Source organism: Podarcis raffonei, chromosome 7, assembly GCF_027172205.1.
Source record: "Podarcis raffonei isolate rPodRaf1 chromosome 7, rPodRaf1.pri, whole genome shotgun sequence".
NCBI lineage: Eukaryota > Metazoa > Chordata > Lepidosauria > Squamata > Lacertidae > Podarcis > Podarcis raffonei.
Window position 1 is genome coordinate 42,644,624 of NC_070608.1, and position 25,865 is coordinate 42,670,488.

The 25,865-nt window shown below is 39.1% G+C and overlaps 1 protein-coding gene across 2 annotated transcripts; it reads left to right on the forward strand.

Annotated features, from left to right (window-relative positions):
* The first annotated feature begins 3 nt into the window (after positions 1–3).
* On the forward strand, positions 4–25,539 carry LOC128417526 (desmocollin-2-like). 2 transcript variants are annotated; one of them, XM_053396320.1, is made up of 17 exons: positions 4–101; positions 7,597–7,681; positions 8,723–8,925; positions 9,619–9,729; positions 10,217–10,372; positions 10,876–11,020; positions 13,006–13,181; positions 14,021–14,155; positions 14,555–14,740; positions 16,175–16,434; positions 17,233–17,372; positions 18,833–19,045; positions 19,143–19,391; positions 21,018–21,145; positions 22,556–22,825; positions 23,380–23,425; positions 23,507–23,619. In XM_053396320.1, exons 1-16 carry the CDS (start codon positions 24–26, stop codon positions 23,413–23,415), a joined length of 2,571 nt encoding a protein of 856 aa, XP_053252295.1. In that variant the 5' UTR covers positions 4–23; the 3' UTR covers positions 23,416–23,425; positions 23,507–23,619. The 2 variants fall into 2 exon arrangements, with proteins under 2 accessions (XP_053252295.1, XP_053252294.1); XM_053396319.1 differs by lacking the exon at positions 23,380–23,425 and having other exon boundaries at positions 23,507–25,539.
* Positions 25,540–25,865: the final 326 nt, after the last annotated feature.

Genomic DNA, 25,865 nt, shown 5'->3' on the forward strand with positions numbered 1-25,865 from the left:
CGCGCCCCCAGTCCGGCTGCAGCATGGCCCCGCTAGCGAGAGCGCGGCGCAGGGGGGGCTCCTGGACGGACGCCGGCCTCCGGGTCTTCGTCGGCCTCCTGGTGAGTAGCAGTAGTAGGAGTCGCGCCTTGTGGAGAGGGAGAAGGGAGGCAGAGGGTGGGCTGAAGGGAGAGAGGCGCGGGAAGTCTGGGCGGCGGCGGCGGCCACAGGTAACGGCGCCGAAGTGGGAGCTTGCGGGGCGAAGTTCGCTGGGTTCGGCCTGGCGGACGTGCCGCGGGGCTCTTGGGCGGGAGGCGCTGCTGTGGCGGGGGGGGGGGGGAGGGGGAGGGGGCAGCGCCCACCTGGATTTTCCAGGGACGCCTCTTCGGAAGAAACAAAAAGCCGGGCTCTTTATGCTATTTGCGCACACCGAAAAGTAATTTTTCGTTCTTAGGCTTTCGAAACCGGCTCGAAGCTGGGAAAAGCTTCCCCTCCCCAGATTCCGACTTGCATATTCGCAGAGAGAGAGAGAAAATGGGTGGGGGGTTCTCGTAGGAGTTGCGAAACTCTGAAGTTTTTAAAGTGGGAATGGGGAGACTTCATTGTGTGTGGCGAGGAGAGAAAATGCATGGACTCCTTTAAAAAAGGAGAGACGCGTTTACTCGGAAGTGAGCTCAGTTTTTTCCCAAGTAGCTTTTTTTCACACGGTGACTTCAGGGGCGTTCAGGGTGGCAGTTTCGTCCTGGAATTTGCTGTGGGGTTTTTTGGGGGTGGGGAGAGTTAGGATCCGATGGAATATACCGTGGGACAGGCTTCTTAAAATCGGCGACGCGCCTTGGCTAAGTGGCGTTTGTGTGCTCTGCGGGTTTCGCCCTGCCCTTATTAACTCGTGCCTTTGATCTGCCTTAGTCTTGCCCGGGATGGTTCCCACTTTGAAAAGGAAATGTGCTGGTTAAGAATTGACGGCATGCTTTTATTATACCTGTGAGATGGTTAATCTGTGTGCTTACATATCAGTATTAGACTTGGGAATATATTTGCCTTGAAGAGGTCCTGAAGTGGGGGCAAAACTCTCTAGAGGCATAGGAAATTCAGTACCTCCTCTTCCTACATTTCTCTACTGTATTTGAAACGGATTATTTGAGACTGGGAGGAGGCGACTTTTAGGTTGCTTTTCATTTTTATTATGTACAGTGGTACCTCGGGTTATATATGCTTCAGGTTACATACCCTTCAGGTTACAGACTCCGCGAACCCAGAAATATTGCTTCAGGTTAAGAACTTTGCTTCAGGATGAGAACAGAAATTGTGCTCTGGCAGTGCGGCAGCAGCAGGAGGCCCCATTAGCTAAAGTGGTGCTTCAGGTTAAGAATAGTTTCAGGTTAAGTACGGACCTCCGGAACGAATTAAGTACTTAACCCGAGGTACCACTGTATTTTGTGTTTTCATATTGTGATTTTATGTTGTAACTGCCCTGAGACCTGCAGGTATAGGACGGTATACAGATTTAATAAAAAATAAAAAATAAAAATTTTCTAGCCATTTGCTATCAGTAAACTATTGTTGTTCTCTGAGTTTGGCTTCTGTAGCCAATGGGTTTATGTTCACCAGAAAAGCTGTAAGCAAATAGGAGATTGGAAATATTCCCCCCCCCCTTGTCAGTCTTGTAGGAAATAACAGCTGCGGTACACTCTTATTGCAGTGAATTTGATTTGCATGTTTCAAATAATAATTCTAAGGTTGCATCTAAGAACATAAGAGCTCTGTTGGATCAGGCCAAAGTCCCCTTCTAGTTCTCACAGTGGCCAACCAGATGCACCTATGGGAAACCCACAAGCAGGACATGAGACAGTACCCTGCTCCCCAGACGGTGGTGTCACATATCATCCAATGCTGGAGGAGCACACGGAAATCATGACTAGAAGACATTGATGGGTATAGCCTTCTTGAATTTGTCCAATTCCACTTTAAAGCTGTCCAAAGTGTTGGCTGTCTAGTAGAAAAAAGAAGCTTATATAAATTACCAACCCTTTGTCAAATACAGACAATGGGTTGGGTCCAGATTTAGTCATGCTGGGAGTAGACCCATTGAAATAAAAGCCACGGCTAACTTGTCCCCTTGGTTTCAATAGGCCTGCTTTGCCTGTATGCTTGTCTGGATCCAACCCACAAATGGGGAACATGATTAACAGTGTGAATATCCTTTTTAAAATCTATAAAAACTAGCGATTGTGCAGACATAGATATGTTGGTTGAAATTTGAGCTTCTAATCCTTTGTAAGCAATAGGCCAGTTAATATGAATAGGCTCATTTACACAGCCCAGAGTCTCTATATGAATTTTATTTTAAGAAATGTGTCTTACTTCCTTTGTCCAGTATCTTCCTTTGTCCAGTATCATGTTAGACTTATGGAAAACATTGGGCTTCCTTTCTTACTGAGATCTTTATAGACCCCATAGCCTTTCTGTGGCTCCCAGTACCTTACTGTATTGAGTTATGGTTCGGAATTTTCTCTCACAATTGTTTGTATCATTCCTTAACATCAAAAAAATTGGAGTAATGACTGTAGTCATGTGCACATTTGCTTCAGACTAAGTCCCACTCTGGATTATTTTGATATCTTTTAAAACTAATTAAATCAACATTCTAATTTCTTTCAAGGTCCTCAACCTAATTCTGTGATCCATACAAAAGCACAACCAGAGTGCTGCTCAGATTCATTTTGAGAGCATGCACATTTATCAGATTTTCGTTTCAAGATGCAAATAGTTCACTTGCCCCTTGCCTTCAATACATTAATAATAATATAACTATTAATTGGTGGCTCTTCTAGCTTGCCATTTGTGGCCAGAAATAGCAAGTAATTTAATTTCCTAATTGATTGGTTTTACTTCCCCTTCAATAGACTTTTCCTGCTTTTTTTTAAAAGTATCCTCTGCTGCTGATGGTATTCAACCTGCACTCTAGCCTTTACAGCATTAATTTCATTATTTATTTTTGGAATATCTAATGTATAGTAACTGCTTACACTCACTCCTATTCTATGTGAATTAGTTGACAGTGTATCAAATTGACTTCCATGGAACCCACTTGTTTCAATTAATGTTGCAGTATAGAGAAACTTGCACTCTTCCATCTAAGTACTTCACAATTTTAGATACAGTATTACTTATAAGGCCTGCTGATATAATTGTACCTTGTTTTCAAACAAGGTATTTAGGAACAGGATGTTTAATATGTTTGAATCCCATTGAAATCATAAGATTTATACATACCACCCAAGTCCCATTTTTATAATGCTTTCATTGTGACACAATACTTTAAAATAAATAAAGCCTATCTTATTGGACAGAATTCCATTGTTCTAAAATGCAAACACTTCAGAAAAAGTTTGCTATCTTTTTTTGGATGAAAATAGGAACTTCTCAAATAAAACAATGAGTTAAAGTATTTGATTTACAAAACAGAGCTCTGTAAATCCCATCCCTGGCACTGGTAATTCTGTGAATGTTTAGAATGTTTGTATGTGTTTAAACCAGTTTGAAAGTGTGCTGAATGTGTTACCTGAATTGTAATATACAAATAAAATCTGCAAAGTGATTTTTAGACTGCAATCCTACTATACACACCTCTGAGTAAATCCCATGGAATTCAGTAGGACTCCTTCTAAAAGGCCATGCATAGAAGCACACGGCTATTTTCTCTCTTATTCTTAATGTTCTTTAAACATAGCTAGGAAGCATGGAACTGTGCTGCATATATGAAACACTTGATTCTCAAATTGACATGAATTGCTTTCAATAAGATAACTCTACACTAACTTTAACTGGTTATTGTTTGGTGTGACATATTCTCTTTGACTTACTCATACTGAATTTATTGACACTCCTGTAATTCCAAGACCATTTGTAGTACCTTTAACAACCTTTTGCAACAATCATAAACCCACTTATTCCAGAGTAGAAATAATGAAGCAACGTGACGTCACTAGACTTTTGTAAAAGTATAAGACAGTAATGGAAAATTGGAATGCGGGAAAAATGTCAGCACTTTTGCTCTTAAAAACTTTAATCCATTTTACATTTAAAGTGGTAATTTAATCTACATACTATTTTCCTGGGCACTTTTGTTAGAAACCCAGTAATACCTTTTAATTACCTCACTTTCACTTTCTTGCTACTTGATAAAGGAGTGCTCCTAATCTGTATTCTGTTGCATCCCTCCTTCCCACGCCCAAATATTAGTAGTTCCATGTGAATTACCATTATTTATAATTTGCCCTGAGCACAATGGAAGGATGGGGTAAAAATTAAATAATAATAATAATAATAATAATAATAATAATAATAATAATAATTGTACATATAGATAAATCTACTGCAGCAGCAGATACATTCGATACTCTGTGATTGTGACTCTGTAGGTGTTCAATTTATCAAGTAGTCTTCTTTTATGCCTCTATTATCAGATTCTGTTATATCTGCCACTTTATTATCATTAATTTATTATCTTTTTATGTCTCTATTATATTGCCCCAGGGAAGGTCACAGCAATTTAAAACACAACATTAAAAATAGTTTTAAAACAAATTACAATCACAGTGTTTCTCAGTTTGGTCTTAAGGACTTAATACAACATGATGCTTAACAGCTTTCCTACAGAGGGCAAAGTCACTATGGAGAGGAACCATGAGAGTAATGCTTCTGTGTTAAATGGTAGACTGAAAAACGTCCCAACAAGTGAATATTTATTTCCCCGAGCCCCGTGTGCTGGCTCCCTCCAAAGCTTCTCCTAGCCATGTAGCAATGGCACATTCCTCAGTCACTGAAGAGGTTGCAGTGGAATCTGTTCCTTATCAAATGAAATCTCCACTTGAAAAGAATGATATGCTCAGAGATGCATCTAGTAATGCCAAACCTTTCATCAGTCGCTCCAGTAAGGCAATGTCTACTGATGTAAAAATAATAAAAAGAGGAGAGGAATAATTAAAAACATTTATTTGTGTGTTGTTGTTTTTTGAGACTCCTTGATTTAGGGGATTGGCTGATTCCAGTGAAAGGGGGCATATGGTAAGGGTTCCAATTTTTGGAATTGCCAGCACTGTTAGCCTCAAAGCTGTTAGGAATAAAATTCTGAAAACTTCTGGGCACTGTATTCACAGGTTCCCCATCAGTATCATAATAGAAAGGATCTTAGAAGGTGTGTTTTCTTAACTACCAAGCTGAATGCTTGCCTGTTGAACTTAGGACAGAAGCTTCCTCAATTTGTATTTTTTTAATTTTTTTTAATATATAACAGCCAATGAGCCTTTCTTACTACAATGGTACCTCGGGTTACATACGGTTCAGGTTACATATGCTTCAGGTTAGACTCCGCTAACCCAGAAATAATACCTCGGGTTAAGAACTTTGCTTCAGGATGAGAAAATAAATTGTGCTCCAGCAGCGCGGTGGCAGCGGGAGGCCCCATTAGCTAAAGTGGTGCTTCAGGTTAAGAACAGTTTCAGGTTAAGAATGGACCTCCGGAACGAATTATGGTAAATACTTAACCCGAGGTACCACTGTATAAGTGACACCACACTCATCTGATAACATGGTGGTAGGACTGGATGACAACAACTGCCTCAAGATGGGTTTGATCTGCTGCTGACCCTCTATAACCAGATCATGTGTATCTAGATTTGTTATAGAGAATATAGACTATCAAAAAGTACCTCCTTTGAAGCGTGGTTTGAATCCTAAGGTTTTAGTATATCCACCTGTTGTTTTGACATGCCGTGTTGGCAAGCTTCTGAAATGCATGATCAGCATTCATGAATCCAACAACATACTGGCAAATACTCAATATAGTTTCTGCAGACACTTATCACCTGATTAAGCTGGAAATCAGATCAACTGATAGTTCACTTAAAAAGAAGAAGGAAAGGCTTATGAAATATGAAATCAACAGAAAGTCTTATAATTTTGGATTAAGAAGCAATCTCCTCATCTTCATACAGATCCTTTTGAGGAAATGTGCATTCCAGGTTCATGTTAGTTTTGACTTTCAAGTGGGAGAAAAGTGTCCCTCAAGGTAGTGTTCTCGGTGTGTTTGTCTTCTCTGTAAAGATTTGTTGCAGTGTGATATCATATCTTATAGCATACAGTTGCCTTTTTGCAGATAATTTCCAGATGTTATGTAGGTCTTTTGTTACATGGTTTAATGAAAGATAACTACAACAAGCTTCCCGCTCTCTCAATATATATCGGCTGTACTTTGTGACTATACCTTTCTCAAACCAAAATCATTTGTTTGTACTTTTGCTGAAGGTGTAGCTTACATCTTGAAGTTACATTGAAATTCCTAGTAGTTTCATACCTAGTAGTTTCAGAGTGTATGTATCTAGGGTTGAACAAGACGCTCACATTCTTACTGCGCATTAACTTCCTAAAGGTGTTATACATGAAGGCACTGAATGTCCTGTTTTGCATTCTTCAACCACTTCAGGAACAGACTACACTTATATACTGCAAATCTACAGGGTGTTGATCTACTCCAGACTAGATTTGGGGCTCCATAATGTACAGTTCTGCAAAGCTGTTTGCACTGAAGAAACTATATCCTGCTTATTGGGGAATTAAATTGAGCATTGAAGCATATTACACCCCAACTCCTTATAGCCTTGGTACAGACTATATGCAACAATTTGTGGAATGTTTTGAAATCTCATTGATTCCCACATATCTCTGAACTAATTCCCATGGTTAATTCCAGCCACAGGCTCATTCAGCTATAGCTTACATCTGTTATTTTTTTGTCTTTTTTCCCATTTGAAGACTGCCTAGAAAATTTCATGTTGTTTTTGCTGGGTTCCTGGGCATGCTGGAATTAAATTTGGTTGCCCAAGCTGCTAAGATGGCAACTCACCTTGCAACTAAGATTCCCATTTAGTGATTCTCCCTCCCCCAAGCTAAATCAATGGTACAGTGCCAAGAGCTGTGAGACAGTTGGAACAACAGACTTTGAATTCAAAATCAGTATTCCCATCATAAATACTTCCCTAAAAGAGCACTTCTCAAGAATTGCATGTCATTAACATTCCAGCAGTTCCTTCTGAAGAGAGAGGGCCTAATAGTGTTGGTGCTTGCAGCACTTCCCTCTGTCAAATATCTTTTTATCTGCTTGTCAAAACTGTCTCTAAATCCAGCCATCTGATTGGCACCACATGAGCCTAACTTCATTTTCTGGGTGAATACATTAATTAATGTGTCAATTTTCTGGTTTGCTGCCAATTTCCTCTGGTTTGCTGACCAGAAGATGCTTTATCAACAGAACATAACCTTATAGGTGGCTTACTGAAATGCATCTTGTGCACATAACAGTGCAATATAGCCTAGATGTTGTTGCATCAAAATAATCTCAAATCCTTCCTCATATTGACATCAGATAGTATGAAGGCTTGTCAACCATTCTTAATGGGGGAACCTGGAAATGTATATGTGCAAATTTCAGTCATATTAAGGAATATTACAATCTAATTCATGGTTAGATCACTATGCTATATTTCGGCCTATTGTTTATAGTTCTGTATATACAAAAATAACAAAAAATAATAATGCGATTCTTTTACTCCTCAGGTACTAAGTTTATTTTGTGAAGCTAGCAAGAAAGTGACTTTTAACGTGCCTTCCAAACTAGAAGCAGGAACATTAATTGGCAGATGTGAGTAACAATTACTAGAGCCTCTTTCTGTTGCTTTCACAATGATGTTCTGTTTTCTCCCTGCAACCCATCTCATATTTATAGCGCACTCCAATGCACATTATTTTGGAAGCCTATCTGTGTTCAGTGGGGCTTATGCTTAGTTACAGTATAGCATAAGCTTACAACTTCAATCCTGGACACACTTAATGGGCAGCAAACTCCAACTGAATGGGGTTCCTTTCAAATAAATATGCATTGGATTGTGCTGCTATGCTGAAATCTTATGGTCCTTAGGAGGGTGCCCATGGGGTCATAGGAAGCATTGGATCTCACTTTCTGAAGGCAGAGAGAGCGCTCTGACCTTGGAGAAGGAGATCAGATGCTAGATTCCCCCATCCACACCACTGTGAAAACTTCATTGACTCAGTGTCAGGGCTCAGACATCAGTGGTGGTGTAAGGGGTAGAAAAGTAGAAGTATTGAACTTGAAGGATCACATGCATTTCTGCTCTCCTAACATGCCCCCTAAGCATACTAAACACCCCCTGCCCTAAACCCAACCCCAGAAAATGACAGAGGAGTGCAAGAGGGCTCCTCTGCCCTTACAGTTGAAGCAGATGAACTGCCTCTAGTTGTGCTGCACTCTGCCATGCCTTAGGCAGCATGGGATATGTATTTCATTATTGATTGTAAATAAAGCTTGCTTTTGAATCCTAAACCAACAAAACCACTAAATAAGTTTTTGGATTTTGCATCTCATTCTCATCTGTAACCAGTTTATTTATAAGCTTATTCACTATTTGTTCATTTAATTGTTCTTAGTTTGAGTCATAGCCTTTTTCCCCAGTTGTGAAGGCTCTGGGTGGATAAGATCGACTTATTACATTCATACTAGAGTGTCATGATCATGCTCTAGAAACTTTACCCTGACACTGCAACTAGGTACAAATTTTAAAATTGTAAGCATGCAAATATAAATTTAGGACATGAAATTGGGAGTTGTTCTTTGCTGCTTTGTTTCTTGGTTTACAGTTTTTACTGTTTTTGTTTTGTTTTACAGTAAATCTGAGACAGTATCTTAGGACATCTGACCTGATCAGTTCAAGTGATCCTGATTTCATAGTACTAGAAGATGGTTCTGTATATACAACAAATGCTGTTTCTTTGTCTTCTGAGAAGAAAGCTTTTACCATATCGCTTAATGACTTGCAGGGTCATCTGCAAAAGAAAATACATGTCAATTTGCTATCACATCCAAAAAAGGTAAGTGGCATGCAATTTTTTTTAGATCAAAGTACGTTTCAGTTATCTTCCTCGTTAGGCAAATATAGATGTTATAGGTACTGAAAAAGAGGTGGGGTTTTAGGGCGGGGAGAAGTAATGCCTGACATGACAGAACTGCACTGAAAGTTTCCTTGCCCCTGCAAGCAAACTTCAGCCATTGAAAAGGAGTGAGAACATTATGATTATGTCATATATACATTCCAGTATGGATGAGAGAGAAGGAGGATACATAATTCTGCTTCTTTTGACAGCAGCTGTGCAGTTCCTGTAATGTCTATTTTTGGCCTTAATTGACTGTCAACAGAACATTTGATTTAGCATATAACTTAAGCTCTCACTTCAGGTGAAGAGGAGGGCTGAATCTGTCTCTTTATTGCCCAGTTAAAACTGATGTAGCAAAAAAGGAATTATCTTCATCAAGGACATTAGAATTCCAAAAACACACACAAACATAATGAAAATAGAGGCATGAAAAACTGAAAACAGTTATGCAGGGTTGAAGTACTCAAAAATCACCATACCAGAATGTTATAGCAATTCATGGAGAAAAAGATGGATACCATGGTGAAATGCTGGAGAACGTTAATAGGAACAACACAGTATAGGAGAATGGAAAAAGTAAGGAATTACTAGAATATGTTACTAATGTTCGTTTCTATTTCCTGAACACAGGCTCATAAAACAGGAGAGACTGTTCTTAGACGAACTAAACGAAGGTGGAGTCCTCTTCCAACCCTAATAATGGAAAACTCACTAGGACCTTTCCCAATGCAAATTCAGCAGGTAACGTTTAATAAACCAGCCTGATTACACTCTACGCTCTAGCAAATGTGTTTTATGAATAAGATGAGTAGAAGAAACCTATGTAAGTTATGATCTTAGGATAATTTTAATGACTTTTTGAGAAGCCTTGAACATGAAAAAGGAAACATCAATGATATCAATACTGTTAATGACTAAGTAGTTGCTGGAGAGTAATTTGTACCAGATAGAGTGATCCTAAGCACACTTGAAAATCAGTTCTATTAAAACAGGACTTACTGCCTCAGTGTGATTATGATCTCACAGCCTAAACAGTGTGTACTAAATTACACTCCTGTATAAATGGTGAAGGATTTTAAATGAACAAATATTTGTCATGTTCTTCAGGAGTCTGAACTAACTTTGGTACCAGAAAATTAAGAGACAAATTGATACTTTAATTCTGAGATACTAGCTATAGTATGATGACTTACGTTTTTCTGTTTCATACATCATTCTCTTTATACAGCTGTCTTCTGATACAGCCCAAAAATACAACATCACATATTCTATAAGTGGTCGTGGAGTCGACCAACCACCACTAAATTATTTTTATATTGAGAGGGAAACAGGAAATCTCTTTGTTACTGTCCCAATAGATCGGGAAGAGTATTCAGAATTTGAGGTAAGAATGCAAACTTTGTCAGTTGTAACAATTATAATATGAAGCCAAATGTGTTGTAAGTATAAAATGATGTGTTTTAAACAATGGATCAGTAGTGTTCATTGACACTTTGTTCATTTTGAGTATTTGAATTGGAATGGTAGGATCTGCAACCTTGTTCTGCTTTTACTAGGCAAAGCTTTTTCTGAGATACTGAATAGAACTTTATCTGATAGATGTTAATGATGGAGAAGTTTGACAGGGGAAAAGAATGTATAAAGTAAAAAGTTTGGATGTCTTTCTGATGAAACACAGAAATGTACTTGAGTTTAAGAATTCTACAGAAATATGGCTCTTGGTAAAATGGAAACTGTAAACCTGTCAGTCTTTCACTGTTAAAGTATAAGAAACGTAAAACATGGGAAGTTCTTGTGTTTGTTCAGAAGCAAATAGCAATGCATTACAATAAAACCAATTATCCTTACATAGGTAGCTACTAAAAGTGTTCCCTCTTTTTTTTACAGATAATTTGCAATGCAAGGACATTAGATGGCTATACTCCAGAGGTACCACTTAGACATGTAATCCGAATTGAGGATGATAATGACAACCCACCAATGTTTGACCCAGTTACTTGGGCTTTTAATGTTGTAGAAAACTGCAGAGCTGGTAAGCAGCTAGAAATTTTATAATATCATTTCAATTACGTTTATCCAATGAGTGAAATCTAATGGTAGAAGAAGAAGAAGAGTTTGGATTTGATATCCCGCTTTATCACTACCCGAAGGAGTCTCAAAGCGGCTCACATTCTCCTTTCCCTTCCTCCCCCACAACAAACACTCTGTGAGGTGAGTGAGGCTGAGAGACTTCAGAGAAATGTGACTAGCCCAAGGTCACCCAGCAGCTGCATGTGGAGGAGCGGGGAATCGAACCCAGTTCACCAGATTACGAGTCTACCGCTCCTAACCACTACACCACACTGGTGCCCTTCCACCAGTGGAATGAACCTTCACATGTGCAACATGACTTGCTCTCTTTCCCCTCCTCCCTGCAGACCTCTGTGTACTCCCAAAATCTTTGCTGAAGGATTGGCGAACCATCTGGAGCAGATGGGGGAGCAGTAAAGAGGAAGGGGGGGGGAGAGGAAAACCTGGATGTATAATCAGACATCTATTTGCCTGTCATTGAATGTGGCCCAGTGTTAAGATCTTTAATCTTCTTACTGGGATGTTATATAATGGCAGATGTTAAGCCAGTGTAGGTTAATATTAATTTGTTTTACTATACTGTGTCGGATTTTAAAGGTATTGACTGCACCATGGGCAAACACACAAATACATACAATTTCACTAATTATGCATGAATGTGCCATATTATTATTATATTGAGCATTGATATATATGAACACACACCAAGTCAAATGACTAGCCCATCTAGTCCAGAATTGTCTACTCTTATTAGCACCAGCATTTTAGGGACTGAAGCAGAAATCTTTCCCATCACCTGCTCCCTGATCATTTAACTGGTGGTGCCTGTGATTGAACCTGGGAGTCAGGACCTTCTGCTTTCAAAATATGCATTACCACTGAGCTATAATCCTTCCCACCACATTTTTCAAAAGCTTTCAGATTAGACCATGTATTTGCATCCATATTCATTTCAATGACTCTTGATATAACTGGTCTGTCCAGTTTGAAGAGTGTTTTCATTTATCTGTGTATGTTTGTAACTGGGTAAACCTTTGCTCCAAAATAGTGAAGATATTATTTTCTATGTAGAATAAAAGTTGTATCTCATCAAAACATGTTTTCATCATTCAGCATTTAACTGCTGCTTATGAAGACAGGGATAAATGTTAGATGGTCATTAACAAAATGAATGTAACACGAACAGCATCAGTGAGAAGATCTGCGCCTACTGTACGCCGAGAATATCGTTTGACAGCAGCAATTGCGCACATGCTTATTCGGTGCAATTTCATGTAATAGTTAACTTAACAAATTTCCATAGGTATACATGGGGAGCAAGTGATTGTAAGACCCCTTTGTAGACATCGGCCTGCATAGATTTATCAGAATATGATAATATGAAACCGAGATTATTTTCTTAGGCAATGTCCTCCATTAGGAATCTCTGTGATTCAAAATCTGTAGATCATTACAAATATATGTAATTAACTGAAAGCTCAGAATTGCTTCTTTTTAAAAAACACATAAACAGTGCAGGGCTTCTTCATCTACTGCTGCATATCTTCTGTTCATTTCACCAGGGCTTGGGCTGGAATCCCTTGCACTAACCCAGGCATAGGCAAATTCGGCCCTCCAGATATTTTGGGACTACAACTCCCATCACCCCTAGCTAACAGGACCAGTGGTCAGGGATGATGGGAGTTGTAGTCCCAAAACATCTGGAGGGCTGAGTTTGCCTAGGCCTGCACTAACACAAATGAAGTAAGGAGAGGTTTCAAAGCAAAGCAGCAGTCCATAAGCTTTATTAAGGGTGAAGTTAACAACCATGTATTGTATTTTCTTTTCGAGTACTTTAGGTGGGGGTTGCATGTGTGCCGTATTATTAGGCTAGATCTCCAATGATAATTTGATCAGTATTTTATAGTATAATCTTAAAAAGGTTACAATGATAATCTGTGTATGCAGGTACCGTGGTTGGACAAATAACTGCAACGGACAGAGATGAACCTGGTACACTGCACACTAAACTGAAATACAGAATTGTGGGCCAGAATCCTATACCGCTTCAAGGTTCCAATACGTTCTCTATACATCCAGATACAGGTTCTATTACTGTGGCATATCCAGTTCTGGACAGAGAGGTAATTTTATTGAAAGTCTAATGTTGTTATTTAGCATTATGCCTATGAGTAAGGCAGAATTTGACGGGGAGGCGGGGAGAGGACACATGAATCTCTGGGGAATTTATAGTTTGCTTGCTTGACAAACTCATTATTTTGTTGTTGCCATTGACACCTCCCTTCTCTAAATCCTATGCAGAAAAGAGAGTTTGTGTTAGTGGCAGGTTGTTGCAGGAGATACAAGCTGCTGCTTAGTCCTGCAAAAATACAACAGAAAGGGAGGTGACCTATCTTGTCTTTCATCAAGGGGGGAAAAAGGGAGATGTTCTCTCTCTTTCCATCACTTTTTTGCAGGAGGCAGCAGTGAGAATGAGAGAAAGGGTACTTGATGGACTTCTGCATAAGAAGCCTTAAAAGCATTTGTTTAGCTAGGAACTCTGGTGGTTCTCTCTGGTGAAGTTCTGGTGGTTTCCTCACTACGAGAAGTGAAGTTACAGGGAACCATGTAGGGCCTTCTTGGCAGTGGTGCCCACCCTATGGAACACCCTCCCATCAGATGTCGGTGAGATAAAGTACTGCACAACTTTTGGAAGACATTTGAAGGCAGCCATGTATCAGGAAGTTTTTAATGTTTGGCGTTTTACTATGTTTTTATATGTGTTGTAAGCTGCCCAGAGTGGCTGGGGAAACCCAGTTAGATGGATGGGGTGTAAATATTATTATTATTATTATTATTATTATTATTATTAGACTAAAGAGAGTCAGTTTTAAGAGGATATTGTGTTCCATTGGCCTTCCCCTCCCATTACTGTGTTTATATTGTACTATATTCATATACTGTTTGCTGTGTTCTTTTTCAGAAAATAACGACATACACAATACTGGTAGAAGCAAGAGATATGGGAGGTCAGCCCTTTGGTTTGTGCAATACTGCAACAGTTGTAATTGAAGTTGATGATGCAAATGATCATGCACCCATGTGTGAGCACAGCATGGTATGTTTGCTGCCTTCACACTTCTTAGAACATTACTCTTCATTTTAAGATCTTCTGCATTCTCTCTCTTTTATTTTCTTTTTGTCATTTGCATGAGTTTCATAATTATGTGTCCAAGCCTGCAGCTTTTAATTCTATTCTGATTGCATCAGCCCTGGTTAAGAAGCTGGACTCTGTTTCCTTATCAATAAGAAGGATAAAGACACACACTTTGTTTCAGTTGCTGGCAGAGGTTTAATCTCATCATTGCATTATATCTTAAGCATTAATATTTTAAGGCTATAATTTATCAACCCATAGCAATTTGCAAAAACATATATGACAGCATGTGCATAGAAAACTATGTTGTGGTGACCATATGGTTTTGAAACAAATTTCTGAAAATCTTGTTCATTTCAGTATGAAGCATATGTTAGTGAAAACACAGTTGGCGAAAAAGTAATGGACATCGGTGTCGTAGACAAAGATTCACCTGGAACACCTGCCTGGCATGCTACCTTCAACATTATAAAGGGAAATGAAGATGGTGCTTTCAAAATTGTAAAAAATCCTGATTCAAATATTGGTACACTATGTGTTGAAAAGGTAATTACATTTCACAGCTTTTCTATATCCAATTGAATATAGTTTAAAAAGTATTATGATAATTTCAATCATACTGAGCAATACAGAAGTGGGTAATAATTTTCAGCAGAGTTTAACACCTCTGACCTTCTGTGGCAGCACCGAGGTCCCTGAATTTAAATTTATAATTATTTCTCAGCAATGATTTTCCAATCTGTATATTGATCACATAGTGGCTGTGGTTGCATGACACGCTAAGCCAAATCTTGGTTACAGTTAAGAGCATAATCACAAGCCCCGGTTCAGAAGACACACTAAGTTAAACCTTGACTTAGCTTAATGTCGCACAGCAGCAAGAAGTGCTGGGTAGAAACAAAGCAGCTGTGAGCTTCTCCCTGAGAGCCTAGATGCTTACTTGTTTGTGGTAAGCCAGAGTGGAGCGTCTCCACCCCCATTGTGCAGCTCAGACATTGTGGTCCAGCTCGAAGAGCCTTCTGGCAGTTCCTTCATTACAAGAAGTGAAGTTACAGGGAACTAGGCAGAGGGTGTTCTTGGAAGTGGCACCCACCCTGTGGAACACCCTCCCATCAGATGTCAAACAGATTACCAACTATATGATTTTTAGAAGACATCTGAAGGCAGCTCTGTACAGGGAAGTCTATTTTATTTTTGAGCTTTTTAATATTTTGTTGGGAGCCGCCCAGAGTGGCTGGGGCAACCTAGTCAGATAGGTGGCATATGAAATAATAAAATAATAATAATAATAATAATAATAATAATAAAAAATTATTTATTTGGTTTAGCATGTTATGTGAACCAAGCCATTGTAGATGTTTTATTCTTTTCATTTTAAAGTAGATGTATGGGAAAGTAAGAAACTCACAATGCATTTGCGTTACGTAAAACTGTACCATCATTCCCAGTGTTCAGGTTTTGAGTGCCATTGCTTATGTCGTCAAAATACCACCACCTCTGTACAAGAGGGAGGTATTAACAGGCTTTTCAGAAGCACAAAATCTTTACATAAAATGCTAAGGGAGTGGGTCACAAAAATACGTTGAATCTTCCATAAGGCTCACTATCGTCACCTAGTGTCACATTGTATATTGCAATTAAAACACACTTAAATCGTTTTATTTGCAGCTGTATAGCTGAGTCTATGATGTCATCTGTGGGGAAAATGGCCTCATGGACCTAATTTGGCCTGCAGGCTGTGGGTCCCTTATGCTTGTTTTAAGGCAAGTGAAAAGGTTCAGGGCTAGAAGTGGGCTTCTGGTCCAGCAGACAAAAGAGCCAATAAAAACCCTTACTTCATTGACAAACCTATCCGGGAGGCAGAGACATTCCATCCACAACCTGCTTCGGAATAGGGAATCATCCCCCCATGATTGTCTGTTTTTGCTGTGAATATTAGAAAAATCTTGCAATTGACACACACATTTATTTATTTTCCAGGGGCTAGACTATGAAAGAAACAAGGAGAGAAAGTTGGAAATTGTTGTAAATAATGAAGCACCTTATTTCCTCCCACCAAATTCAAGAGCAGTTTCTACAAGTACTTGCGTCGTTGTTGTCAAAGTGCGGGATATGGACGAAGGCCCTGTATTTGATCCTTGTGTATTTTTTTTGAACATCAAGGAATGTTTGCCTGCTGAAACGATGGTTGGCCAGTACACAGCAAGGGACCCAGAAACTGGAAATTCTGAAGGCATAATGTATAGTATTTTGTTGCCTAATTCATGTTATACTATTGGTGTTAGTATTAATACAACCATCTGATTCACAGATGTAGCAGCTGACAGAGCAGGGTGGGAGCAGGCACTGCAGTGCTTTCCAAGGGAGAGTTTGCCGCTTATAACCAGGGGAGAGGGGTGATGTGGCAATGAGGTCAGCAGGTGTAAGCTCAATGGCAGCAGCATTGGCTTGGCTCTGCCACTGTACCTGCACTGCCCAAACTTCCCTCCTACCTCACCCTCCCCTCTTTGTTAAAAGCAATGACCTCCATGTTGGGAAGCCAGGCAAGCAGTGCTGTTCTTTCCCAGTCTGCCAGCTGTTACTGGTGATGGATAAACATTGTTGTACCTCTGTTGTTGCACCACTACACTGGGGGATATCTGCACATTACACAAGCAAACCTTGTTCTGTTACATAGGAGTACATGTGGGTATCGGGTTCATTCTGTGAGTTTTATGCTGGCCTGATGGTACTGCCATTCTCATGGAGTATAGCCAGAAATGCCAGTGGGGAGCAGATCAGGTTGGAAGAGCTAAGTATACTCTAAATTTCTTGGACACCAGCACAGCAGGGAAATGCTCTGAACTGTAGAAATGTCTTACGTATATATTAAAGACTACTACCTAGTATGAGACTGCTTGAGAATCTATTGCTTTGTGATGGTGCAACACAGAGATTTGTACCAGCTTATTTAACTGCACCAGGCCTAAAAACCATTAAGATATAATAAAGCATATATTTTGGTGTTTGTTTCTAACATCTGTATTTATTCCTAACAGTTATAGAATAATAAATGATCCCTGTAACTGGATCACCATTGACAACGCAGGTCAGATCAGAACCACTAGACTCCTAGACAGGGAGCAACCACAAATGCAGCTCTACCAGTGTAACGTAACAGTCTCTGCAACGGACAGGAGTGAGTATTACATACTATAAATAGTTTACAAAGTTCAATTAAGTAGCCTACAAAACTACTGAATATGTATGTGGCAGAGCAAATACCACATCCCAAGCTGTGTTTGCTAGCTTCAGCTGGGGTGGGAAGTGTGTATATGTGGGGGAAGCTTTTTCTTCCATTTATTCTTTCTCAACCCTTCCTTGACACCAGTGAGAGAGAGGGAAATCACATTGCTAGTCCCAGGGCTCATCATTTTGGGTCTTGTTTTTCTTTTGCCAGGGGTGGGGCTTATTTTTTTTAATTTTTTTTATTGGGTGTACCATTGCTCAGTATGATCACTTTATAATACTTTTGTCTATACCATCAAACCCTTTTCAAACTAAGTTAAATAATGAACAATTAGAGCCAGTACTCATGCCATCCCATGCCTCTGAATGCTTAACCACAATTAAGAAATTAGGATTAACCTACAGACCCATGCATTCATTCCTTGGCCTTCCTTTGCTGATTGTGGATTCCCCCCTGCCAGCATTAACCGTGGTTAAGCTTAACATTGGGACCAGTGTTAACTATGTTTGAAGCTAGCCATGATATTTTCTTAACCAGGTTTCTTAACAGTTTTTTAATGTTTATATATACATTAATTAAATTGACATTTTAAAACAAATTTGTACATGAGTTATGTAAATCATAAGGCCACATAGAATATTACACAACATCAACAAACTATGAAACGCATTAAAATGAAATCCACATAGAGGTTTACAAAGCAAGGGAAGATTCAGGCAGCACTGCTCTCCTCATAAATCGGTATAAAAATATAACTGCCATACTTTACAAGAAAATATTGCCATTCAGGAATTAATTATTTTGTTTCCAGAGGGGCTGGCATGGGTGCTCAAAGTCTTTTGTGAATATCCCAAGCCTCTGGATTTGCTTTCAGTCCATTTACATGATGTGGACACATGCCTTGCTCTTAGGGGTGCACACAACTTTCCCAGGCCTCTGTGTCAAAGAAAGGAAGGACCCGGTTCACTCTTTTAAAAAGCAATGCCTTTCCTCAGTGCTTTTTCCCCCTAAAAAATTGTTTAGGGGTACTCATATTTTCCTACTCATATTGAAATACTGCCCCTCAATGAGGCCAAACTTAGATTCACAAAATGCGTGCCCCCAGAAAAAAGCATTGCCTTTCCTAATGAATGCTAGTCAAAAAATGGAACATCAGCCTGGAAATGCTTTGTAATTAATATTGAGTATGTAGGGGTGGGATCCATCTTGGGCACAGGCTATCTTATTGAGCCCATCTCAGATTCCATTGTTTGGGTGAGTTTCCTTGCAAGTATTTGCTATGAACTGCTGTTGGAAATAGTAAAATTAATAATTTCAGAAGTGTAACTTAAGAGTAGGACAAAGATATGTTAAATCATGGAAACAGCATTAAATTGCAAGGCTATAACTCATTCTTTGTTATTTCCTAGGTGGTAAAACAGGCACTGGAGTAATAGTGGTTAATCTATTAGATGAGAACGACAATTTCCCAGTGATTCCCAAGAGAGAGTACATAATTTGCAGAGACAGACAACCAGTTTGCCTTACTGCTGTGGATGCTGATTTACCTGAACACGGAGCCCCTTTCAGTTTTACTCTTCCTGACCGCATGATCCCACAGTGGAAATTGACACAACATGATGGTGTGTGCTGCATTCCTAAATTTATTGCATCTGCAGTAATTAATGATTTTGAAATAATGCTCGTCACTGAGTTGTGTTTTTGTTTCATTTTTGGCAGAGAACTCTGCATACCTGGTACCAGCAGAGAATTTGCCATTTGGCGCTTATGAGATCCCTGTGATGGTAACTGATCGTGCAGGCAAAGGTGGAATCACTGAAGTTCGTGTAATTATGTGTGATTGCACCACCCCTAGTGATTGCCGTTACTGGCCACGGGTGGGGCCACCGGTTGCACGTCAGACTCCTAATGTGACTCTTGGTCTTTGGGCCATCCTTGCATTGATTGGGGGATCCTTGTTGCTATTATGTAAGTATGTTATATATGAAATGTAGCATTTGCCATGAATGTCAAGTTGAAGGGCTATGTTATAAGATTGTTAAGACTGCTTCGGACACCTGAAGTTTGCAAAGCTGTGAAGATGGCTTATTTAATCCATTTATGTAAACAATTGTCCATTAAATACTGCGTTGAAATGATACTATAGGCAATAAAAGAAGTAATAATTTTTAAAAATGTCAAATGTACTTCAGGCTCTTTAAGTCCCATAAAGGTTCTTTTCCTTAAATGCATAGGCACCCCAATACAGCTAGCATATCTCTGCATATTGAAGTAGGTTTCTATAGGTGTATCCCTAGCTGGATAGGGATGCACCTATACAAGTAAATGCTATGTGCCTGGCTAGTCCCTCCAAGTCAGTTGCCAGGACTGAGTGTATGGAGTCATTATTTAAATCTAGAATTCAAGCAATTGACATTTGGGAAGGTGGAGCAGGGGGCTGGGGTCCCTTTGCCTAATTATTTCCTTCCAGCTAGTGAACATATTGGAGAAAGAGCTCATATGGTTTCCACTGGATAAAATTGTGCATTTAAATGATTTTTAGACATCCAGTGGATTATGTGACTACTCTTGGCTTTTGCTTCCTATATGTACAGTACTGTGCCTTGATTTTAACTAGAGAGAAGTGCTGAAACTTGTTCTGATTCTTAAAATACTGCAGTAGTTTGTGGTGGTTGCTTTTGAATAGTAAAAAAAAGAAGAAATATATTGTATTTTCTAAGTATTTAAACTGCATTTTATGGCAAGGTGACTTATATCAGTGTCAATTGCAATTAAACCAGAACACTACTGAATATGGACTGGGTGAGGTAGATTTTCAGGGAAGTACTCACTGTCATATCCAGGCCCTTGGGCAAGACACCCTCCCTTCATTCCCCTGCTCAGTGAGGCTGCTTCATGTTGGTAGGTCCACCCTTGCCGGAGGGTGGGCTCTTGGCAAGTATCCAGTCCTGTCAACCTTTGATGCCAGTTCTGTTAGTATTTAACCAACACATTATTTGACTTGCTCATTTACTCTAACAGAGTGAATGGCACTTCTGTGTCTTTCTTACACATACTGCTTAGGAGCAAGTTCAACTGAAGCTGGTCTGGAGCTTTCTTGGAAGCAAATATATATATATTATGTCTAAGTAGCGGGTTTTTGTGATGGTACTCACTGGTATGGAGTACTGCCACACCTCTTTTTTGCTGTCCATGGCAGACATGAACCCGCAACACTTTTATCAAGTTATGAATACCAGCACCTCACTTTTAACCCCAAAACACTAGGTCTGAGCATTCATAAAGAAAACCTGTGTGGGTTGTAGTTAAGAGTGCTGAACTTAGATTGGTGAGACCCAAGTTCAAATCCCCAATCATCCACTGGGGGATTGCTAGGTCACTTTGGGCCACTGATTTTCTATTCTCTTTTAAACTATCTCATGAGCCTATTGTGGGGATGAATGTGGGGGGAGAGCATAGACTGCTGATGACGCCATCTTGGAGGAAGAGGGTGGTAAAAATATTGTTAAGAAATAAAAGGCTAATAATAATATGTAGATGCCCTGATGCCTTATTGTATCTGATTCTTTTTCCTCTCCCCATCCGCTTTTCCAGTAATCCTGATAACACTTTGCGGCTGTTGTGGTGCTGCACCTGTGAGTAGCAGTAAGCATGTGTGTGATGATTTAGCTAATCAGAACTTGATCATTTCAAACACTGAAGCACCTGGTGAAGAAGTAATGGTAAGTTGTTTTATCTGCTCATTATTTCTTGGGCAATAGGTGCCATACACACACACATACACACGGCTTCAGAGCAAGTGGAAGGAGGGGGAGGGAACTTGATTTGAGAAAGTGAAAAGATTTTAATATTGTTTAAATGCTGAAGCAGAGAGGGCTAGATGGGAACAGATCTGAAAGTGAAGGCATTCTAATTATGTGGAATGACAAGACATAACAAAATATATGTTGCGTTAAACAACTTTTTTTAAAAAAACAAAAACTGGCCTTGCACTGGTATTCTATCAGCCTCCTGGCCACTATTTACCCCTAAAGATGATGTCACAATCCTAGGGAACAAATAGTAATGGGGAAGACAGTTTTTGGCATTGGATTCCCAATCTGTAATGGGAAAGCAGCACTGCACCAGGACTGCCTCACGTTCGAAATTAAATGCCGCCAATATACATGCTTTTCAAAAGCTATTAGTTTGGCTTTTAAGGGAGATAAAGAAGGAGAATGGGACAAAAGAAGAGACTATATATAAGGTGCTGGGGAAAAATATTAGTTGTAGTTTGAATGCTGGAACTAATATAAATCCCATGGTATCTCAGCCAATTAATCTCAAGAATAAAAAATAGGGGTAATGTATTGCTGATTACTGTGTTAATTTTTAAATCAGAGTTTAAGTTCATATATACACCACAGTATATAGTGGATTCTTATTCATATAGTGGATGGTAATAAGCATTTGACACTTTATTCTTAACTAGCTTGGATGAGAGAACTGAACTTAGCTAAATGTTACATCATGCACACAAGTATAGAATATTAAGTGTACTTAGTATTAGCTACCATCTTTGCTTTAAGGAAAGCTGCTTATTATTTCAGTTAAAAGTATTTTAATGGCTCAAGCAAAGAAAATGAGACACTGAACAGTTCAAGTTTTCTTTATGCACATACACCCATTTTAGCCAGAATTTAACAGGTCAGGTTGAGCTGCACTTTCTAGGCTAAGGTTAATTGAGTCATTTCCTTTTCTGAGTGTTCATCCTCCACTGGGGAAATAGTTATGATATTTTGCAGTGGGTAACAGACAACAATTACTCCAATCCTGAACATCTGTGTGTGTAGGGAGGACTTCAGAGTTGGGGTATTTTGAATTCCATTTATCCCAGGGCCACAGAAGTTGCCTATGTCTGTCACAAATGTAAGTGGAGGAGGATAAACAGGAGCTATTACTTGATGTTAAGCAAAATCAGGGATAGTTAATTGGATTGGCTTCCATTGTATACCTACTGGAAAGACTGAATACCCAGCAGGGAATACAGAAATCCAAATGGCATTCCTTGTTCTCATGGTTTCTCATAATGTACAATTCCTTCTTCCTAAGCACCCTAATGTATTTCTTTTGCTGTTTTTTTTTCTTTTTAGGACCCCAATATACTTCCTGTGAAAACAGGAAACATGGTTACTTGTGATCAAGGAACTCTTGGAGTGAAAACTGGAGGACAGGAAAGCTTTGAGATGGTCAAGGGACACCAGACACTGGAATCAGTCAAGGGTGGAGGACACCACACCTTAGACTCTGTTAAAATGGGGCATCAGACATTAGAAAGAGGAGGATATGGACAATCTGCGATGGATGCATATAGATACAATTATTCAGAATGGCAAAATTTTACACACCCTCGCCTAACCGAGGTAAGCGCTGTTAAACATACTTTTATTCAGAGCTCACATCATCTTAGCTGGATATAATATTAATGGCCTGCAACTATAGGTGATATTTTCTGAGCAAATGTTTAGGATTTACTTTGAAATCACCCTGCAGCTTGGAATGTGAAAAGCAATCCTTTAGTTTTAGTGTTTGGATTTAGAAAAGGTAACCTGACCAGGTATTTGTTTCGTATATCTGTGTTGTTTTAACTTGTTTTTCCTGTAGTGATTCTCTCCTGCTTTGACCTCATCTCTCATTACTCCTCCAGTATTGACCACGGTTGATAGTAATGGCTGTAATGTCGCCCAAGAAACTGTATATGTTATGAACTGGGCTCCTAAATCTGAGCCTGCCCTGTAATAAGCAATATATAACTAGGGTGTCCCCACCCCCAATTTATCTGAACATTGTTTTTTTAAAAACTGATAAGGAAGTTCATTGCATTTGATTATTACGTATGTGATCAGTAGGTCTGATTTTGTTAAATTCGTCATAGAATGAATGATATAGACCAATCATGTGCATTTTTTGTATATAGGAACCCATTAGAGGACACACTCTGATTAAAAATTAAACATTGAAAGGTAAATCCACGAAATCATTTTTATGTCATGTTCAGGTTAGTTTAAGAAAACAAGTAACACCCAGTTTTTCCCCCTATGCAGAAGGTATATCTCTGTGGACAAGATGAAGAGCATAAGCATTCCGAAGACTATGTCCTTTCATATAATTATGAAGGAAGAGGATCGCTGGCTGGCTCTGTAGGCTGCTGCACTGATCAGCAAGATGAAGAGGCGCTTGACTTTTTAGATCAGCTGGAACCAAAGTTTAGGACATTAGCAGAAACCTGTATAAAGAGATAAATGTGCTGACAACAACAATGCAGAGAATTGTCGCCCTTTCCACAGGATAGCAACTTGAATACAAAATATTTTTATGTCCCCCCCCCCCACTTTTCTCGTGGGAATAGTTAATCAGAAGACATTCTGACATTAGGTTTGTCAGTCTCAAACTTTCTGTTCTTAAACCTATGGATACTCTGTGCTATTTGACCTACCTACATGTGTACTGCCTTAGATTTACACCAAAAAGTATTTTTTTAAACCAAATGTACAGTCAATATTGTAGTCGCATAACTTTTCAAAATAGCAACAGGGTTTCTAGTGTTCTCTGCATCTACCGTTACAGGGAGGCAAAATGCATTCTTTATCATTTTAAGAACTGAGCTTCAAAAATTTCTGGCTGTTTGGGTCTGGGTTATAGCAAGCATGGTTTGATTCATATGAATCTATCCTTTAGTTTTATAGAAATAAACGCTAAATACTACTGCTGAATGTTAAAATAGTTATTCATTTCTTACATTCTTAAGAAAAACAGGGTTTCTAAGTATTTTTTAAAATGGGATCTGTAACAAAATTTGCAGCCAGCCATGACCTTTTCTAGAATACTCCATACATACCCCCCTACAGTCCCAGTTCCCCCAAAACACAGCTTATTGTGGCTACTGAGCATGCATGCATTGGGCCGATTTGATTCTCCCTTTACATTTTTCTTTTTAAGCATATTCACTAACCTAATGAGTACCTCCTCCTTGAGTATGGACAGTGTTGCTTTGATTATGTAATGATTGATACTCATAGAATGCGTTCATTATTAGCAGGGCTTTTTTTCATCCTGAACTCGCCGGAATTCAGTTCTGCCACCTCTCAGGTGGGCGCCATTGCCATTCTATTAGAATGAGGGAGGTGTTCGTGGTGTGTTCCGGCATCTCTTTTCCTAAAAAAATAGCACTGATTATTAGCATCTATGTAATGGCAGAGGGGAGCTGGCCCTGCGAACGCTAATACTGCTTTAGCATACATGAATGGAGCACAGTGGTAGTGAAGTCAGTCTGTGCAGGTGCACTGGCAAAGCTCACCCGGCACAGCTCCAACCTCACCAGCTGCAGTGATTGATACTGGTGTTGAGAGGGCTACACTGTATGGACTGCCTAGATGAGTTTAATTAGGCCAAAGCTCTTAAATTAGTAAATAGAGAAGGAAGAGAGTGAAATGTTTTAATGTATATATGTACACATTTTTCTTTGTACTGAATTTTTGTGTTCACCAAATCTGACAGCATTTGTTTGTATGTTCAAATCCACTGGAGGAATAAGTATAGAAATTAAAATGTGACATTGAAAACATTTGCCAAGGCCACAGTTTCCACCCAAAAGACTTTAGATTAATTCAAAGTATAATACTTGTATTTGCCACTCTAATACAGCTGAGTGTTAAAATACTACGATAGGAACTGGAGAAAATTGCTAGTATTCAGGCACAACTTATTGTTGACTCCTCCCATCTCAGGAAAAGTGGGGAGCTGAACTTGGAGCAACAAAGGTATGATCTGTGCTGATTCTGTTATCACGTAGTGACTGGTGCTTTGCACTTAACATGCATGAATGTGCCTATTGTATACGGTTCTGATGGAATAAACGTTGACTGATATTTTTTATACATCTGTATACATACAGTTTGTTTGGGAAATCAAGAGAAATGTATTGGAAATTTTGAATTGTAAATAAAGGGAAGGAGGTGTGCTGTAGCTGCTGTTTTGATGTTACACATCATAGTCTTCTCTTTAATCAAGTGGATTTAAAGATATGCATTTAAAAAACTGATTTTAATAAAGCAGATGTTTCTTTGCTAGAAATTAATTGACCTAAAATGAAAGGTTTTTATTCTCATCAAGTTGGTATTTTAGGCTTTTCTTTTGTGCTTTATTATGCTCATGTCAGTGCCATTGAGCAGAGAATAACGAGTTTGTTTCTTAAACACTGAAGATCCTGTTACTTTGGTGAAATTGGTATATAGTCTATTTTAAATAGGTTTTTTTCCTAGTACATCTCATATTAGTCTTCTCGCCTTTTATGCTATAGACATATCTCTCTAGATCTGCAGAATCCAGAGAAGATATTTAAAATGTTGCAAAGCATTACAAGGTCTTAACTTACCAATAATATAGCTTTTAGGTTCAGGGTAT

Bases quoted from the DNA above. Each gene is read 5' to 3' on its own strand.
- LOC128417526 (XM_053396319.1), top strand. From the start codon at position 24: ATGGCCCCGCTAGCGAGAGCGCGGCGCAGGGGGGGCTCCTGGACGGAC. The intron at 10,373-10,875 runs GTAAGAATGCAA...TTTTTTTTACAG, and splicing joins AAGAGTATTCAGAATTTGAG to ATAATTTGCAATGCAAGGAC. The intron at 17,373-18,832 runs GTGAGTATTACA...GTTATTTCCTAG, and splicing joins AGTCTCTGCAACGGACAGGA to GTGGTAAAACAGGCACTGGA.